General features: G+C 55.1%; 1 protein-coding gene across 1 annotated transcript in view; it reads left to right on the top strand.

Annotated features, from left to right (window-relative positions):
* Window positions 1-18,175, top strand: part of LOC118213566 (bone morphogenetic protein receptor type-2-like) — a 63,030-nt gene extending 44,855 nt beyond the window's left edge. The window contains exons 4-13 of the mRNA XM_035392517.1: window positions 6,444-6,551; window positions 6,652-6,743; window positions 7,101-7,331; window positions 8,412-8,526; window positions 11,764-11,924; window positions 12,323-12,470; window positions 12,902-13,038; window positions 13,349-13,521; window positions 13,741-15,137; window positions 17,243-18,175. Of these exons, the coding sequence (XP_035248408.1) occupies window positions 6,444-6,551; window positions 6,652-6,743; window positions 7,101-7,331; window positions 8,412-8,526; window positions 11,764-11,924; window positions 12,323-12,470; window positions 12,902-13,038; window positions 13,349-13,521; window positions 13,741-15,137; window positions 17,243-17,523 (2,843 nt within the window). The 3' untranslated portion in view covers window positions 17,524-18,175. The remainder of the gene's footprint in view (window positions 1-6,443; window positions 6,552-6,651; window positions 6,744-7,100; window positions 7,332-8,411; window positions 8,527-11,763; window positions 11,925-12,322; window positions 12,471-12,901; window positions 13,039-13,348; window positions 13,522-13,740; window positions 15,138-17,242) is intronic.
* Window positions 18,176-19,104: the final 929 nt, after the last annotated feature.

Below are 19,104 nucleotides of genomic sequence, written 5' to 3'. Positions count from 1 at the left end.
CTGCCCCCCATGCCCCCCAATCCCCCCCCCCCCCCCCACCAGCTGGCCCTGAGGCTTCCTGCACTGACCCCCATTAAGACCGCTGTAATAAAATACAATTAAACTGAGCCACAGTGCAGAGCAGCCTTGTACAAGCAGAGCTGCAGCTGTGATTGGGTCATTCTCACCGGTGCACAGCTCAGACTGCAGCTCTGATTGGGTCATTCTCACCGGTGCACAGCTCAGACTGCAGCTCTGATTGGGTCATTCTCACCGGTGCACAGCTCAGACTGCAGCTCTGATTGGGTCATTCTCACTGGTGCACAGCTCAGACTGCAGCTCTGATTGGGTCATTCTCACTGGTGCACAGCTCAGACTGCAGCTCTGATTGGGTCATTGGCACTGGTGCACAGCTCAGACTGCAGCTCTGATTGGGTCATTCTCCTGGTGCACAGCTCAGACTGCAGCTCTGATTGGGTAATTCTCACTGGTGCACAGCTCAGACTGCCGCTCTGATTGGGTCATCCTCACTGGTGCACAGCTCAGACTGCAGCTCTGATTGGGTCATTCTCACTGGTGCACAGCTCAGACTGCAGCTCTGATTGGGTCATTCTCACTGGTGCACAGCTCAGACTGCAGCTCTGATTGGGTCATTCTCACTGGTGCACAGCTCAGACTGCAGCTGTGATTGGGTCATTCTCACTGGTGCACAGCTCAGACTGCAGCTCTGATTGGGTCATTGGCACTGGTGCACAGCTCAGACTGCAGCTCTGATTGGATCATTCTCACCGGTGCACAGCTCAGACTGCAGCTCTGATTGGGTCATTCTCACTGGTGCACAGCTCAGACTGCAGCTGTGATTGGGTAATTCTCACTGGTGCACAGCTCAGACTGCAGCTCTGATTGGGTCATTCTCACTGGTGCACAGCTCAGACTGCAGCTCTGATTGGGTCATTCTCACTGGTGCACAGCTCAGACTGCAGCTCTGATTGGGTCATTCTCACTGGTGCACAGCTCAGACTGCAGCTCTGATTGGGTCATTCTCACTGGTGCACAGCTCAGACTGCAGCTCTGATTGGGTCATTGGCACTGGTGCACAGCTCAGACTGCAGCTCTGATTGGGTCATTCGATCTGGCGCTCCACAGCAGATGGCCCGGCAACAGTGACGCCATGGTTACGGACTCAAGTCAGCAAACCTAACCTTTGAGACCGGCCCGTATGGGCATGGCTGTGTGCCCAGAGCGGAGGGGCTGTGTGCCCTGCGTGCCCTGCGTCAGCTTCACCAGCCCCTGTGTGCCCTGCGTCAGCTTCACCAGCCCCTGTGTGCCCTGCGTCAGCTTCACCAGCCCCTGTGTGCCCTGCGTCAGCTTCACCAGCCCCTGTGTGCCCTGCGTCAGCTTCACCAGGCTCTGGCACTGCTGTGCTGTCTCACAGCGGGTGATTTGTGTGGTGACGTGTGTGGTGACGTGAGGGAGAGACGTCTTCCCCGTTAGTCCTGAGTTTTCTGAGAAACGCCACGCCCACAGGGGCGGGGGGCGAGGGGGGGGGGGGGGGGGGGGGGGGGGGGGGGGGGGGGGGGGGTCTGGGAGAATTTGGCAGCGAAGCACAAAGTTGCCTCTTACAGACCGAGGAGCACCACTGACACAAAGCCCAGAATCACAGACAAAATGTCCGCCCTGCACCCTTCAGGCTGAGTCTGAAACCCAAGGATTTTGTGTTGTTTCCAGTATGTGGTTTTTTGTCACTGATGTCTAGACATTGGCGATATTTACTTTGGTGGATTTCATGATGATGCTTTCATACTGAAGTTTGAATGGAAATGGAGAGAGAGAGGGAGAGAGAGAGAGACGGGGGTGTATTACTGTATGTAGTTGAGTCGCCATTGTGCTGTTGTACTTTGTTAGTGTTCAGTCCTCAGGGCCAGAGGCACGCGTGTTGACTGTGGCGGTAGTGGCGACTGGCAGGGCTTGAGTTTGGAAGGGAGGTGGAGGTGGGGGTGGGTGGGTGGGTGTGTGGGGGGGGGTCAGTGTTTGGCATGGCGCTGAGGGAGCAGCTTGTTTCCCACGGCGATGGCTGCTGGCACGTCTGTTAGCCGTGTTCGAGGAGGAGGTGAAACGCAGTGTGGATTAGCGAGAAGTGATCCTACTTCTTCTCCAGCTATTGCACCTCCTCCTCCACCTCCTGCTTACACCTCTTCACCCTCCTGATTATACTTCCTCCTACACCTCCTGATTATACCTCCACCTCTGTCTGCTCCAGCATACACCTCCCCCTCCACCTCCAGCTTACACCCACTCAACCTCCTAATGATACTTCCTCCTACACCTCCTGATTATACCTCCACCTCTGCCTTCCCCAGCTTATAGCTCCTCCATCTCCTCCACCTCTAGTTTACACCTCATCCTCCACCTCTTGCAACACCTGAGACGGGGACACGGCTGCCTCTTCTCTCTGGAGTAGAGAGCGCGGGGCGCTTGGACTGGGAGGTTTTTTTGTCTAAAATAAATGAATGTGTGAGAGAGTGTTCCTGTTCTTTTGAGGGAGAGCAGAGAGTGAGCGAGAGAGAGGGAGCAGAAACAGACAGAGGAGAGAGAGAGAGCAGAAACAGACAGAGGAGAGAGAGAGAGCAGAAACAGACAGAGGAGAGAGAGCGAGAGAGAGGAGAGAGAGAGAGCAGAAACAGACAGAGGAGAGAGAGAGAGAGAGCAGAAACAGACAGAGGAGAGAGAGAGAGAGAGCAGAAACAGACAGAGGAGAGAGAGCGAGAGAGAGGAGAGAGAGAGAGCAGAAACAGACAGAGGAGAGAGAGCGAGAGAGAGGAGAGAGAGAGAGCAGAAACAGACAGAGGAGAGAGAGAGAGCAGAAACAGACAGAGGAGAGAGAGCGAGAGAGAGGAGAGAGAGAGAGCAGAAACAGACAGAGGAGAGAGAGCGAGAGAGAGGAGAGAGAGAGAGCAGAAACAGACAGAGGAGAGAGAGCGAGAGAGAGGAGAGAGAGAGAGCAGAAACAGACAGAGGAGAGAGAGAGAGCAGAAACAGACAGAGGAGAGAGAGCGAGAGAGAGGAGAGAGAGAGAGCAGAAACAGACAGAGGAGAGAGAGCGAGAGAGAGGAGAGAGAGAGAGCAGAAACAGACAGAGGAGAGAGAGAGAGAGCAGAAACAGACAGAGGAGAGAGAGAGCAGAAACAGACAGAGGAGAGAGAGAGAGCAGAAACAGACAGATTGTGAAGAACGAGAGGAGAAATGAGAGGAGAAATGAGTCGGGGAGGAGGAGCTGAGGTGGCCCTGAAGTGGAGGAGGAGGCGCAGGGAGAGACCGGGGGGAGGGGGGGTTTGAGGGGGAGGGTTAGGGGGGCGGAGCAGACACACTGCCTCCAGGCGACATGGTTCTGGCTCCAGGACATGTAAACACTTCAGCTGCTGTGAGCGTGTGTGTGTCTGTGTGTGTGTGTGTGTGTGTGTGTGTGTGTGTGTGTGTGTGTGTCTGTCTGTCTGTGTGTGTGTGTGTGTGTGTGTGTCTGTCTGTGTGTGTGTGTGTGTGTGTTATGTTTGCGTGTGTTTTTTTGTGTGTGTGTCTGTCTGTGTGTGTGTGTGTGTGTTTGTTTGTTTCTGTGCGTCTGTATTTGTGTGTGCATGTGTGCGCGTGCGTGCGTGCGTGTGCGTATGTGTGTGTGTTTGCGTGCGAAGGAGGGGGAGTAGCTGCAGGGGAAATGGATGCCGTCAGTCACGTACAACTCTGGCAGCAGAAACTGCTGCTGGTGTTTCTGAGCTGTGTGTGCAGGCTGCTCCTGTCCTGTAGCTGTGTGTGTGTGCAGGCTGCTCCTGTCCTGTAGCTGTGTGTGTGTGCAGGCTGCTCCTGTCCTGTAGCTGTGTGTGTGTGCAGGCTGCTCCTGTCCTGTAGCTGTGTGTGTGTGCAGGCTGCTCCTGTCCTGTAGCTGTGTGTGTGTGCAGGCTGCTCCTGTCCTGTAGCTGTGTGTGTGTGCAGGCTGCTCCTGTCCTGTAGCTGTGTGTGTGTGTGCAGGCTGCTCCTGTCCTGTAGCTGTGTGTGTGTGTGCAGGCTGCTCCTGTCCTGTAGCTGTGTGTGTGTGCAGGCTGCTCCTGTCCTGTAGCTGTGTGTGTGTGCAGGCTGCTCCTGTCCTGTAGCTGTGTGTGTGTGCAGGCTGCTCCTGTCCTGTAGCTGTGTGTGTGTGTGCAGGCTGCTCCTGTCCTGTAGCTGTGTGTGTGTGCAGGCTGCTCCTGTCCTGTAGCTGTGTGTGTGTGCAGGCTGCTCCTGTCCTGTAGCTGTGTGTGTGTGTGCAGGCTGCTCCTGTCCTGTAGCTGTGTGTGTGTGTGCAGGCTGCTCCTGTCCTGTAGCTGTGTGTGTGTGTGCAGGCTGCTCCTGTCCTGTAGCTGTGTGTGTGTGCAGGCTGCTCCTGTCCTGTAGCTGTGTGTGTGTGTGTGTGTGTGTGTGTGTGTGTGTGTGTGTGTGTGTGTGTGTGTGTGTGTGCAGGGATTAGGCAGCTCCTGTCCTATAGCTGTTTCTACACTTTTACTGCTTTCAATCGATGTCCTGTAGCAGTGCTTTATATGTGTGGAAAGCACTTTAAATAAGATGTGTTGTTTTTATGGGGGGCATTGCCAGCTCGTTGTAGCAGTTTAGAATAGTGTTTCATTTTCTGCTTCTGTGCTCATAAATTCCAAACTCCTGAAGTCCTGAAGAAAAAAAATAAATAAATAAAAAAGGTTTACGGATCATTTGTGGAGGGCTGCAGCAGAAGCCTGTATTCTAACTGATCGCAGGTTCGGCTGAACGTTAACGTCCTTTTTATTAAAGATTTGAGCGTTCTTCCTGAACACGTAAGACACTGTAGGTGCCTGAAACGTGGGACGCAGATACCTCATCCTGCTCAGCCCTTTCACCCACTGCCACGCGTGGCCTTGCTGTCGGATTTTCAGAAGCTGCTCCGTTTCTGTAAAACTCATCAGTGTTTACGGTGTAAACATGGAACATTAACTAAATTGCTCTTCAGAGAATCCTTCCTGGAAATGATCAAAATACAGTTGCTACTCTGTAAACATCGCGGCTGTAAGCCAATCAATGTGTGTAGCGTTTTCGCGGAACTCGTGTAATTATAATGTAACAATGATTGCCGGTTATTTTTTTCGCCGCGGTATGGAAGTATTTTTAATTTAATTCCGCGCGGCGGACGCTCGCTGGTTTTTTGTGTTGCGTACGTCGTGTTCATCTGAAGGTCGCGGGGTCAGCGCCCGGCCCCCAGGACTGCTATTTGCTGCTGTGGTTTATCATTGTGATTAATTGCGGAGGTGGTTTTACTGACATTGGGAGCTGAAGAACTTTGTGTGCGTGCGTGTGTGTGTGTGTGTGTGTGTGTGTGCGTGTGTGTGTTCCCTGCTGACCAAGAGTGACCTCTTGCTCTCATTGCTGTGACTGCGGCTTTATTTGACACAAGAGGAGCTGAACAAACACACGCAAACACACACACACATTCGCACGCACACACGCAGACAAGCACGCACACGAACACTCACTCACACACACACACGCAGACAAGCACGCATGCGCACGCTCGCACACGCTCGCACACACGCACGCAGACAAGCACGCACACAAACACACACAGACTGTGTGAAGGCTCAGTTGTTATTCTGTATATAGTGGCTGATCGTGAGATGGGATGGGGGTGGGATGGGGGTCGGGGGGGGGGTGGGCACATGGACAAACACATGGAATGTTTGTGAATGCAGCATTCTTTCAGCTTCCTGTGGTGCTTACCGGTACACTCCCCCTCACTTCCTGTTAAACTAGAGAGCAGTCTTCCTGTCTGGGCTTGGCCCTGTTCCTGACCCTGTTAAGGCCAATTCATGGTCCAGACGTAGCACGCACGGACCGGACTCCGCTGGGGTCCACGCGGTCAAAATGACGCAATAGCGGACCTCAGCGTACGTCCGCCTGGGCAAGTCTGCGCGAAGCTCAATTTTTGTGACCGCGTGTACCTAGCGTACGCGTACCTGTGTCACACAAATCATGGCTCGGTATGAAACTGTTTCACTTCGACATGCATTTCATGTGGCACCGGAAACACGCAGTGATGCGGAATACACAAAACAGACATGGAGTCGACATTTTAAGAGAGACTGGCTGAAGAGGTGAGAAGGTACAGGCACCTATACGGTTCATCCCAACGGGATTATAAAGATTTTCAGAAGAACAATAATTCATGGAGAGAAATAAGCACAGCGCTGGGCAAGGACGAGGCCATGTTGTTTACAGTCTAACTTCTGGCAGAAAAGGAAAACGACGCGCAAAGATTGTGGGAAATGTAGGGCTTGGGTGTGCGGTGGTACGACTGGACTATGAAAGGGCGAACGACTGCGGACTGTCCGTCCGCACAGCGTATGCGACCTGTACTTATAGACTGTGTAAAAGCCTTTGCTCACCCTCTCCCCGCTCTCTCTCCTCTACAGTCCCACGGCCTCTGTACAGGGAGGAGACCATCGTCATCGCCCTGGCGTCCGTCTCCATAGTAGCCATCCTAATTGTGGCGCTCTTCTTCGGCTACCGCATGCTGACAGGTGGGTTGCCGTGGAGGTTATAGATGGAATGTGGGCGGGCCCACACCTTGTCACATGACCTAACCTCAAACTGTGTGTGTGTGTGTGCCCATGCTCACAGGAGATCGTAAGCAGGGTCTTCACAACATGGACATGATGGAAGCAGCTGCTTCTGAGCCTTCCCTGGACCTGGACAGCCTGAAGCTGCTGGAGGTGAGCCTGGCCTGGTCATTCCCCGTCTGTCTGCCTGTCTGTCTGCCTGTTTCTGTCTGTCTGTGTCTGTCTGTCTCCCCGTCTGTCTACCTGTCTCTCTATCTGTTTCTGTCTGTCTGTTTCTGTCTGCCTGTCTGTCTGTCTCCCTGTCTGTCTGTCTACCTGTCTCTCTATCTTTTTCTGTCTGTCTGTTTCTGTCTGCCTGTCTCTCTATCTGTTTCTGTCTGTCTGTCTCTCTGTCTGTCTGTCTGTCTGTCTGGTAGTCATGTCTGGTAGTCATGTTTGGTCTCGTTTTCTGTGTCTGTGAACGTGTTTCCCACCGCGTCTAAGCCCCGCCTTTCTCTCCCTCCCTCCCAGCTGATTGGCCGCGGGCGCTACGGCTCTGTGTACAAGGGCTCCCTGGACGAGCGGCCCGTGGCGGTCAAGGTGTTCACCTACGCCAACCGGCAGAACTTTGTGAACGAGCGCGCCATCTACCGGCTCCCCCTGCTGGAGCACGACAACATCGCGCGCTTCATCGTGGGCGACGAGCGCGTGACGTCTGACGGGCGCATGGAGTACCTGCTGGTGATGGAGTACTACCCGCACGTGAGTGCCCCGCGCCCGCACACTGCGCCCGCACACTGCCCCCCGCGCCCGCACACTGCCCCCTGCGCCCGCACACTGCGCCCCGTGCCCGCACACTGCACCCACACACTGCCCCCTGCGCCCGCACACTGCGCCTGCACACTGCCCCCCGCGCCCGCGCACTGCGCCCCGTATATGTATGTACCTTTTAAATAAGAGGAAAAAAAGATCATCTCACTTATGTGTGTGGCTGGAGAAACAGCCAACAGAGCGTCTGACTGACTGACTGACTGACTAGTTGGCTGACTGGCTGACTGGATGACTGGATGACTGGCTGACAGACTGGCTGACTGACTAACTGGCTGAATGGCTGGTTGGCTGACTGACTGACTGGCTGACTGACTGACTAGTTGGCTGACTGGCTGACTGGATGACTGGCTGACAGACTGGCTGACTGACTAACTGGCTGAATGGCTGGTTGGCTGACTGACTGACTGACTGACTGGCTGACTGACTGACTAGTTGGCTGACTGGCTGACTGGATGACTGGCTGACAGACTGGCTGACTGACTAACTGGCTGAATGGCTGGTTGGCTGACTGACTGGCTGGCTGGCTGACTGACTGGCTGGCTGACTGACTGACTAACTGGCTGACTCATCTGCCTCGCAGTAAGCGTGTTAGAGCACAGCCTGTTCTTTTCTGAAGCTGATTCTATTGGAGAGAGAGAAACCTGGCGAGATTGAGCAGAAGAAAACGCGCTTTGCCGAGGGTCATCTCCGCCGCTCCTGTGCATGAACGATGTTATTATCTGTGTTTTTTTCCCGCTCTTCTTCGTGAATCGCGGTGCGGTGCCGAACGAGCCGGTGACGGACGTTACCATGGCAACACGAGGGACCGTGGCAGGGGTGGGCGTGTTTTTGTCGTGTGGCATTTACACCTGATTTGTGGAGTCACAGCGTTCCCTTCACCTGCGCCAGTGCTGGGACCTGAAGCTCCTGTTCCGCACTTCTCTCTCCAAAGACTGTTCAGACCTCCCTCACACTCCCTCTCTCCCCTCCTCCTCACCCTCTCTCTCTCTCTCTCTCTCCCACTCTCCGCAGGGCTCTCTCTGTCGGTATCTGAGTGTGCAGACGGGGGACTGGGCGAGCTGCTGTAGGCTGGCCCACTCTGTCACTAGGGGCCTGGCGTACCTGCACACCGAGCTGCTGAGAGGAGGTCAGAGCGCCGCTCAACGCTCACGCACCTCAACACACACGCCTCAACACACACGCCTCAACACACACACCTCAACACTGGCGCACCTCAACACACACACGTGAATACATGCACCTCAACACTAGTACACCTCAACACACACACCTCAACGCTGGCACACCTCAACACACACCTTGACGCTCATGCACCTGAACACACACCTGAACACTGGCGCCCCTCAACGCTCACGCACCTCAACACACACACCTCAACAGACACGTGAATACATGCACCTCAACACTAGTACACCTCAACACACACACCTCAACGCTGGCGCACCTCAACACACACACGTGAATACATGCACCTCAACACTAGTACACCTCAACACACACACCTCAACACACACGCACCTGAACATGCACACCTCAACACTTTCACACCTCAATGCTCAAGCACCTGAGCACACACACCTCAACACACATGCACCTGAGCACACACACCTCAACACACGTGCACCTGAACGCTTGCAGGCCTGAAGAGAGCTGGGGAGAGCCGGCCTGCAGCCGCGTGCTCCTCTGAGCGAGGCTGATGTGCACATCTGGGTCAGACGCCCGTGTCCATTTTTAATGAGGCGTCGCTGCGCTAGTCGCCGCCGCCCGCGTATCCGCCACATGCATCAGAGTACCGACGCGGCCCGCGTATCCGCCGCATTTCAGCAGAGTACCGCCGCGGACGGGAGGGCAGCGGACTCCTCCCTGGAGCTGTCCATCACAGGGTCGTTCATGCCCTGTCACGGACAAACGCGCTCTGTGTAAAAAAATTAAAAAAAATAAAATGAAATTCTCGCCCGTGACTTCCTGTTCCTTGAGAGATGGTTAGAGAGCAGACCCGGAGCGCCGTCCTTCACAGTGAGCGTGAAGCCGTCCTTCACAGTGAGCGTGAAGCCGTCCTTCACAGTGAGCGTGAAGCCGTCCTTCACAGTGAGCGTGAAGTCGTCCTTCACAGTGAGCGTGAAGCCGTCCTTCACAGTGAGCGTGAAGCCGTCCCTCACAGTGAGCGTGAAGCCGTCCTTCACAGTGAGCGTGAAGCCGTCCTTCACCGTGAGTGTGAAGCCGTGTGGTGAGCGCTGTCCTTCACAGTGAGCGTGAAGCCGTCCTTCACAGTGAGTGTGAAGTTGTGCGGTGCGAAGGCGAATGGCGTGTTTTGTGTTTTGCACACGCGTGTGCTCTTATTGGAGCTTCTTGCGCAACACGGGTTTTCCGCAGCGGCGATGGAAGCGTGCAGATTAGGATGAAGCTCCTGTTCCCCTAGTCTCCCTCCCCTCTTCACAGAGAGCGAGCTGGCGGGTGGGCTGGTGGGTGGTTGAGTGAGCGAGCGGGTGGGCGAGCGAGCGGGCGCGGTTCTCTGCCGGAGTCCTCTTCACTCTGGTATTGATCAAAGCTCTGGCCCGCCGCTCACAGAACCGCCAACAGTTCCACCCTGAGAGAGAGAGAGAGAGAGAGGCTCAGAAACCCTGTCCCTGTTCTCTCACTGCGCCCTCTGGTGGCCAGCAGCCCGTCACTGCAGCCCAGCTTGAGAGAGAGCAGCAGAGTGAAGAGAGTCTTGTGTGTGTGTGTGTGTGTGTGTGCGTGCGCGCACCCGCTGCGGGACAGGAAATGGGTGGGGCGGGGGCCGGTACAAACTCAATATAAACAGAGTCAGATGGCCTGAGCTTGGATAATGGGGGCTAATGACAGCGTGCTGCTCCAGAGGGGGAGTGGGGCGAGGAAGCCATCCGTCAGTCAAATCTGATTTTACACTGCGCTGCCTGGACAGGAAGTATCGGAGTGTGTATCACAACTCTTCACATCAAAGCAGACACGGCTTTAAGGTATAACTGTTATCGCCACGGTAATCACCTGCTGTACTGCAGATTGGTGGACGCCTGGTTTGGGTGAAGTGGCTCATAGCTGCTAGTTCGACACATTCCTCATTTTCATATCAAATCAGTAGTTTATGCAAAACCTTCACGAGTACCGTAATGCATACAAATAATCATTTGAATAATGATGCAAAGTAAACCACGATTCAGATAAGGAATGTAGCGTACACATGGTGGTTTTTATATATTCCAAACACTGTAAAGTAATACAGGGGATTGCAGTGCTGTTAAAGAGATTTAACAAGTTAAAGCTTGTATGAGACACGTCATACCTCAATAGAATACTTTGCATAAAAGTCAGACTTGAGCTGTCTTCTACTGAGAGGGTAAAACATACTTAAGAAAACAGTTTGAGTTAGATATTGCTTTGAAATATTTAAATATCCCGTAGTGATGAGTTTTTACAGTAAATGATCTTGATCTTGATCCGGCTGTGGAATTGAGCTAGCCTGTTAGCTGTGTGGAAACAAACAATGTTACCTACAGGCTGTTCTCAGTTCCTGTCAGTGTGGGTGGTCCTGGGTGTTTGTTAGCGCTCCTGGGCGTGTGTTAGCACTCCTGGGTGTTTGTTAGCGCTCTTGGGTGTTTGTTAGCGCTCCTGGTCGTTTGCTAGCGGTCCTGGGGTTTTGTTAGCGCTCCTGGGGGTTTGTTAGCGCTCCTGGGGGTTTGTTAGCGCTCCTGGGGGTTTGTTAGCGCTCCTGGGTGCTTGTTAGCGCTCCTGGGTGTTTGTTAGCGCTCCTGGGTGTTTGTTAGCGCTCCTGGGAGTTTGTTAGCGCTCCTGGGAGTTTGTTAGCGCTCCTGGGAGTTTGTTAGCGCTCCTGGGAGTTTGTTAGCGCTCCTGGGGGTTTGTTAGCGCTCCTGGGTGCTTGTTAGCGGTCCTGGGTGCTTGTTAGCTGTCCTGGGTGTTTGTTAGCGCTCTTGGGTGTTTGTTAGCGCTTCTGGGAGTTTGTTAGCGCTCCTGGGTGTTTGTTAGCGCTCCTGGGGGTTTGTTAGCGCTCCTGGGTGTTTGTTAGCACTCCTGTGGGTTTGTTAACACTCCTGGGTGTTTGTTAGCGCTCCTGGGCGTGTGTTAGCACTCCTGGGGGTTTGTTAGCGCTCCTGGGGGTTTGTTAGCGCTCCTGGGTGTTTGTTAGCGCTCCTGGGTGTTTGTTAGCGCTCCTGGGGGTTTGTTAGCGCTCCTGGGGGTTTGTTAGCGCTCCTGGGTGTTTGTTAGCGCTCCTGGGTGTTTGTTAGTGCTCCTGGGCGTTTATTAGCGCTCCTGGGGGTTTGTTAGCGCTCCTGGCGTGGCGAAGCGGGGCTCGCTGAGGTGTAACGGACGCCCCTCTCTCCCGCAGATGTGTACAAGCCGGCCGTGTCGCACCGCGACCTGAACAGCAGGAACGTCCTGGTGAAGAACGACGGCACCTGCGTGATCAGCGACTTCGGCCTGTCCATGAAGCTGACGGGGAACCGGCTGGTGCGCCCGGGCGAGGAGGAGAACGCCGCCATCAGCGAGGTGAGGGCAAGCCCCGCCCCCACACTGCCAAGCCCCACCCCCTCAGCCATGCAGAAAGGCTGTTATCACTGGCTGAGATATCTCTGCTGCTGTTCCTCTCTATAATGATTGCGTTGCATGTTTTTATTCTCTTCATGGACAGCCTTATCAGCTGAAGGTAGCTGGAGTCAGGCGCTTGGCTCACGGTCCATTTATACAGCTGAGTAGTTAAGCTACAGCATCGGTTCTCTCAAGGGCAATGCCTCTGCACAGCGCTAACCCCCGTCCCACCCCTCTCTGTCCCGCCCCTCTCTGTCCCGCCCCGCCCCGCCCCGCCCCACCTCGCCCCGCCCCTCTCTGTCCCGCCCCACCCCACCCCGCCCCGCCCCTCCCCGCCCCGCCCCTCTCCCCTCCCGCAGGTGGGGACCATCCGCTACATGGCCCCGGAGGTGCTGGAGGGGGCGGTGAACCTGCGGGACTGTGAGTCAGCGCTCAAGCAGGTGGACATGTACGCCGTCGGCCTCATCTACTGGGAGATCTTCATGCGCTGCACCGACCTCTTCCCAGGTCCGTCCGTCCGTCCGTCCGTCTGACTGTCTGTCCGTGTGCCTGCCTGTCTGTCTCTGTCCGTCTGTATATCAGCCTGTCAGCCTGCCTGCCTGTCTGTCCGTCTGCCTGACAGACAGGCATTGGCCGATGAGAGGGTTTTACAATGGCTGCCATAGTCTCTGAAATAAAATGCATGAGATTTCAAGCCCAGTTAGTCGAAAAAGAATCCTCTCAGCCAGCTCGAAATGTGTTGTTATGGAAACTGGTTATTTGCTCTGTGATATTTAAGATGTGTCTTTGATCGCTCTCCGGTCCAGCTCGGTCAGGCTCGGACAGGCTTGGTCAGGCCCGGTCAGGCCCGGTTTGGCCCAGTCAGGCCCGGTCAGGCCCGGTCAGCGTTGGCGGTTCTGCTGTGAGCGGTGTGTAACGGTGCGGCTGTCTCTGCGCAGGGGAGACCGTGCCGGAGTACCAGATGGCCTTCCAGGCGGAGGCGGGGAACCACCCGTCCTTCGAGGACATGCAGGTGCTGGTGTCCCGCGAGAAGCAGCGGCCCAAATTCCCCGAGGCCTGGAAGGAGAACAGCCTGGTGAGGAGCGGGGGACCGCCCCTCCGTCCCGCCCGACACAGCGACCCGCCTGGGACACGCGCATGGGTCACATTTTAGTCTCCTGTCTCCTGGAAAACTGGCAGTCTCAGTGTGTTTATCATCACCTTTCTCTCTCTCATCTCTCTTTCTCTCTCCCTCCCTCTGTCCTTCTCTTTCTATTTTTGTCCCTCTCTCCCACCGCCCCTCACTCTGCCCCCTCTCTCCTCTCCCTCTCTCTCCCCCCCCCCCTCCCCCGCTCCGCCCCTCTCCCCCCCCCCGCCCCCCCCCCCCCCCCCCCCCCCCCCCCCAGGCGGTGCGCTCTCTGAAGGAGACCATGGAGGACTGCTGGGATCAGGACGCGGAGGCGCGGCTCACTGCTCAGTGTGCGGAGGAGCGCATGGCCGAGCTGCTGCTCATCTGGGACCGCAACAAGTCCGTCAGCCCCACCGTCAACCCCATGAGCACCGCGCTGCAGAACGAGAGGTGCGTGTGTGTGTCCCGGCCAATCAGCACGGGGCTGGCCCCCCGGCCAATCAGCACAGGGCCCGCCCTGGCCAATCAGCATGGGGCCTGCCCTGGCCAATCAGCACGGGCCCCGCCCTGGCCAATCAGCATGGGGCCTGCCCTGGCCAATCAGCACAGGGCCCATCATTCTCAGTGTTGCGCTGACCATGTTCCTTCTCTTCCTTCTCCCCCACGCAGGAACCTGTCCCACAACCGCCGGGCGCCCAAGATGGGGCCGTACCCCGACTTCTCCTCCTCCTCTTACATCGAGGATCACGAAGGCGTGGTCAAGAACCTGCCCGGAGACATCTCCGCCCTGGGGACCAGCTCCGGAGGGGGCGGCAGCAGCGTGGGGGGCGGGACCTCGGGGAGCGGGGAGAAGAACCGCAACTCCATCAACTACGAGCGGCAGCAGGCCCAGGCCCAGGCCCGGCTGCCCAGCCCGGAGACCAGCGGCACCAGCCTGTCCACCACCACCACCACCACCACCGCCGGCCTCACGCCCAGCACCGTCATGACCACCATCTCCGAGTCGGGCTACCCCGAGGATGGGCTGGCGGGGGGCGCGGGCGTGCCCGTCTGCCTGCAGCTGACCGAGGAGGACCTGGAGACCACCAAGCTGGACCCCAAGGAGGTGGACAAGAACCTGAAGGAGAGCTCGGACGAGAACCTGATGGAGCACTCCCAGAAGCAGTTCAGCGCCCCGGACCCGCTCAGCTCGGGCAGCTCCAGCCTGCTGTACCCCCTCATCAAGCTGGCCGCCGAGGTGACGGGGGGCGCCGGCGGGGGCGCGGGGCAGCCCGAGTTCGGCGCGGGCGGGCCCGGGGACGGGCCGGGGGCCGTGTTCGCCCTCCCCAAACAGCAGAACCTGCCCAAGAGGCCCACCAGCCTGCCGCTCAACACCAAAGCCCCGGGGAAGGAGTCCTCCTCCCGCCTGAAGTTCGGCAAGCACGGCAAGTCCAACCTGAAGCAGGTGGAGACGGGCGTGGCCAAGATGAACACGGTGGCGGCCGCCGAGCCGCACCTGGTCACCGTCACCAACAACGGGCCCGGCGGGAGGGGCGGGGCCGCGGCCGCGGGGGCGGCGGCGCTCAACGGCTACGTGGGCGGAGCCTCCTCGGGCGGGGCGCCGTACGGGAACACCAACCCGGCGGGCCCGCAGGCGGAGGGGGCGGCCCCGCTGCTGCAGACGCAGCTGAGCGGCGAGGACAGCCGGATCAACATCAACTCCAGCCCGGACGAGCACGAGCCGCTGCTGCGCCGCGAGCAGCCCCCCGCCGCCCGCGACCAGCGGCTGCTCGACCGCCTGTCCGACCACCACCACACGGGGCGCTCCAACTCCAACAACAACAACAACAGCAACGGCAACGCCAGCGCAGCCGCCGCTACTGCTGCCGGAACCAGCGCCAATGCCAACACCAACGCCAACGCCGCCACCGCCCCCGCCCCCGCCGCCGAGGGCGCTGCACCCCCCCCGGGCCCCGCCCCAGACCCCCCGCCCCCTCCGCCCCAGGAGGAGGCCCCGCTCAGGCCGCCAAAACCCAGGAGAGCCCAGCGGCCCACCTCCCTGGACCTGACTGCGACCACTCTGATGGGTGAGCGGCTGCCTCCCTCTCTCTGTCTCTCTCCCTCTCTGTCTCCCTCTCTTTCTCTCTCCATCTCCCCCATCTCCCCCCTCCTATCTCTGTCTTTCTCTCTGTCTTCATCTCCCCCTCCCTCTTTCTGTCCTTCTCTCTCCCCTCCCGTTCTCTCTCTCTCCTTCTCTCTCCCTCTCACACACACAAAATCATCTCTCTCATACAAATTGTGGGATTTTCCCATTCATAAGTAACATTTGGTCTGTCTCCAAAAGCAGATGCTAGCCGGCTAGTTAGCGAGCAGATGTGTTTGCTCCAGATGTCATCACCAAAGCTGGGAGTTGGTGTCTCTGAAGGGAGTGATATGTTCGAACTGAATACCAGCTTGCCTGTCAGATCAGCCTCGATAACACGCTCGGCTGGTCCTGATGGCACACATTGTACGTTGAGTATAGGATCACGGGATTAGCTGAACACCGATTTCTTTTCTCCTTTTTTTGTGCTTGCTGGCTTTATCGCGGGCGAACCCCAGCGACACTCTGTTGTTTTGCTAAGCTAAGTGCAGCGCACGTTTCACGCTGCCATGGTTACCAGTTAAAGCAGCAAGGCAATGTCTTGGCAACCGTCGAGTCCGTAGTATGGCGGAGGTGAGGTGATGGTCATTTGTGCTCTTCTATAAGCGAGTTACACTTATAGATACTAACAGTGATGACGTCTTTTTGTAGACATTTCTTCCGCCATTGGTTCCCTCCGCAGATTTCCAATGCTTTTTTTCCATAGGCTTCTCGTTTTCTGACGAAAATAAGGTCTGTGGTTAACATGCCTAAGGCACTTCCACGTTTTGTTCTACGAGATAAATTACACACAGTAATATCTCAAACGTGAATTTCGAAGTCGTTATGTGCTTTAAAAAAAAGTTAAGTTGCTGACAAGTTGCTATATTGAAACTACAACGGTTTTGGCTAGCAGGCGGGCTAGTATGGACACTAGAGTGGCGGTTGCCAGAATGCGACCGTTGTTGTTGCGGTGCGTGCGGCAGCGATGACATGTAGCCGTGTCGTATGCCAAATCGGGAGCATCAGAGATCCTGTAAAAGGTAGTCTGACGGAATGCAGGATTACAGATGACGTGCAGGGTGCGGAAAACGTGAGGGTGCGTGCGAGCAGCACTAAATTTGATAATGCATTATCTAGCTGGTTCTCTGGCATTAGCTTATTTGGCTAGCTCCCGGCCGGTTAGCTAACTCCAACCAGCTGGGGAGACGGGAGATGCAGCGCCCGTTATTGTTCTAATCACCGTCCGCAGACGCCGCATACGCCACAAACTCGGCTCTCGGAACTGCGAGTGCTCACCGTCGGAAGGGAAGGAAATGCCAGGAAGCTGATAAGAATCGGGAGAACATTCCGACTCGGTTGGAGCCTGCGATTAAAAAAAAGAAAGAAAGGGGTCTGATGAGATGTGCGCTCTGGGGGCCGTCAAACGGAACAAAAACAGAAAATGGACGGGGAAGCTGTGTGTTTACACTGAAGCTACACAGCCTTTTGAGACAGAGAGAACAATAAAGACGTGTGTTTGATTTCCAACGGCACGCACTTCTTTTTACCACAGGCGATCTGTTTGGATTGTAAAGTTCAGACAGAGATGTGGTGTCCTGAAGGGACGCGTTGTTTCATAGAGACCGGAGAGGGGGGAGCTGGGGGGGGTTTCTTGTCTTTGTCCTCGTCTGACCCGTGAAAACAAGTTCACTGCTGGTCTGGTCACTGAGTGCACCGCTACCCCTGCTAGCCTCTTTGCCCTGATCATCCATTTTATTTCTGCGTCTAATTCTCATGCAGCTGCACGTCCAGCAATGCTCCACGTGCTCCTTTCAACTGGAGATACATGCAGTTACACGAGCTAACCACAAGAGGGCCATGTAGTGAATCAGACGCGAATTCACTACATTACATTACAGGCATTTAGCAGACGCTCTTATCCAGAGCGACTTACACAAGTCTTTTACACGTTTTTCACTTAATTAAAAGCCGTTCGAGTCCCAGTCTTTGAAAAGAGTGGCAGAAGGAATTTTGATGGTTGATCACTGAAATAATTGTCCTCTCTCTGTGTGCGTTTTTCTGTTCCAGGAGAGGGCGCGTTGCGAGATGGCAAGACGGGGTCGGGCGAGAAGATCAAGAAGCGCGTGAAGACGCCGTACTCCCTGAAGAGGTGGCGGCCCTCCACCTGGGTCATCTCCACGGATACGCTGGACGGCGAGGTCAACAACAATGGGCACGCCCACCACGGGCAGAGCCAGAGCCAGGCCGGCGCCAGCAGGTCCAAATCCAGCACCGCCGTGTTCCTGGTGGGAGGGGGCACCGCCACCGCCACCCTCGCCTCCGACCCCCCCGGCATGACCTGCCTGTGAACTTTGACCTCTGGTCAGGTTAGAAGGCCGGGTTTAAGTATGTTGGAGTGTAATGACAGCATTTTGTTTTTCCCAAGTCTTTTTTTTTTTTCCCCAACATCTGATTGAAATTTAGTTCAAAAAAAAGAAAAGAACAGAAAGTTTATTGAAAAGACTGAGAATACCAAGCGCTTACTGTCGTGGGTCATCTCTTCTACTTCAGCTGTATTCGAAGAAATTGCTTTAAACAGAACCCAGCTATGCAGCAACATTGGCTCTAAACACTTCAGTTCTTTTTTTTTTTGTTGTTCCTCCATTTTAATGTAGTGTACATGTATCTGTGTATGCGCGTCTATTTGAAATGTTTCTTGTTTTATCGTTGCACTTTTAAATAAGTAATCTTAATCGCACAGTTAAGTCCGTCTGTGACCACGTTTTTGAAAAAGAAGTGGTCTTAAAAATGAGAAGAGGGAAAAAACATGACAATGTGTTGATTTTACAATCAGAGTAGACCGCTCATACTGACTTATGTGAATCTGCGTGCATATGTCCGTATGTAAAATGGTCTGTAATTGAGAAGAAACTGTGGTCTTTAAGACTGGGTTGACTGCAATGACATTGTTTCACCTTTTTTTATTTTATGCAAATTAGGTTCACATGTTTATGTATTTGTTTTGTGTTATATCTATGTATCCCTTATTTTGTATTATATTTTGAAATGTGCAATAGGCTTTAGCTTTGAGGTTCTTTTAAAAAAATGATTTAAATGTTGTTTTTTTTTGGTTTTTTTGCCGCAGTTTTTAAAATTTTTCTTTTGATATTGTAAGCGGTGCGCTTACAGTTTAACAATCTTCTGTCCAAACTAGGACCCCACGTTCCCGAGCTAACCCCCCCACAGACGACAATCCTTCCCTTTCTCACCCGTCTGATCAGAATCTGAGGGAGAAAGGTGAGCAGGTAATCAGCTGAACGGTGGGCGTGGTGCTGCGGTCCTGTCCCTCCTTTTGATTGGATGGAACGGGGGTCCCCGCTTTTTGGAAATGAAGCAGACTGAAGGCTCTGGAAGGAGGAGTTGGATTTTTGGAACATCTCCCCCCCCCCCCCCGTTACGTGCAACGACCGTGAGGGTTTTAATTCTCCCCCCCCCCCCCCCCCCCCCGGTTCCTCAGACTGTTCTGCAGTTCTGTCCCCTCATTCTATGCAATGCAACTCACCCGCGTATTCTCACCAGGAGCTGTGTGTGTGTGTTTGGGAGTGCGAGTGTGTGTGTGTGTGTGAGAGCATGCCTAAGTGTGGGTGTGTGTGAGTGTGAGTGTGAGTGTGAGTGTGAGTGTGAGTGAGTGAGTGAGTGAGTGAGTGAGTGAGTGAGTGAGTGAGTGAGTGAGTGAGTGAGTGAGTGAGTGAGTGAGTGAGTGAGTGAGTGAGTGAGTGTGTGTGTACACGAGTGTGTGTGTGTGCTTGCATTCTCACCTCCTCATGTTCCTTGTCTGCAGAATGATCTGGTTAAACAGCCAGGACACTTCTGACAACTTTGGCACAAATGACTTTTTTTTTTTCTTTTTTTTTTTTTGCGGTTTGTTTTTTCAATCAGAGCCCAGAACA

The sequence above is a fragment of the Anguilla anguilla genome, chromosome 15 (assembly GCF_013347855.1).
Source record: "Anguilla anguilla isolate fAngAng1 chromosome 15, fAngAng1.pri, whole genome shotgun sequence".
Classification (NCBI taxonomy): domain Eukaryota; kingdom Metazoa; phylum Chordata; class Actinopteri; order Anguilliformes; family Anguillidae; genus Anguilla; species Anguilla anguilla.
Note: the sequence above shows the minus strand (reverse complement) of the source record. Positions and strands in the feature narration are given on the sequence as shown.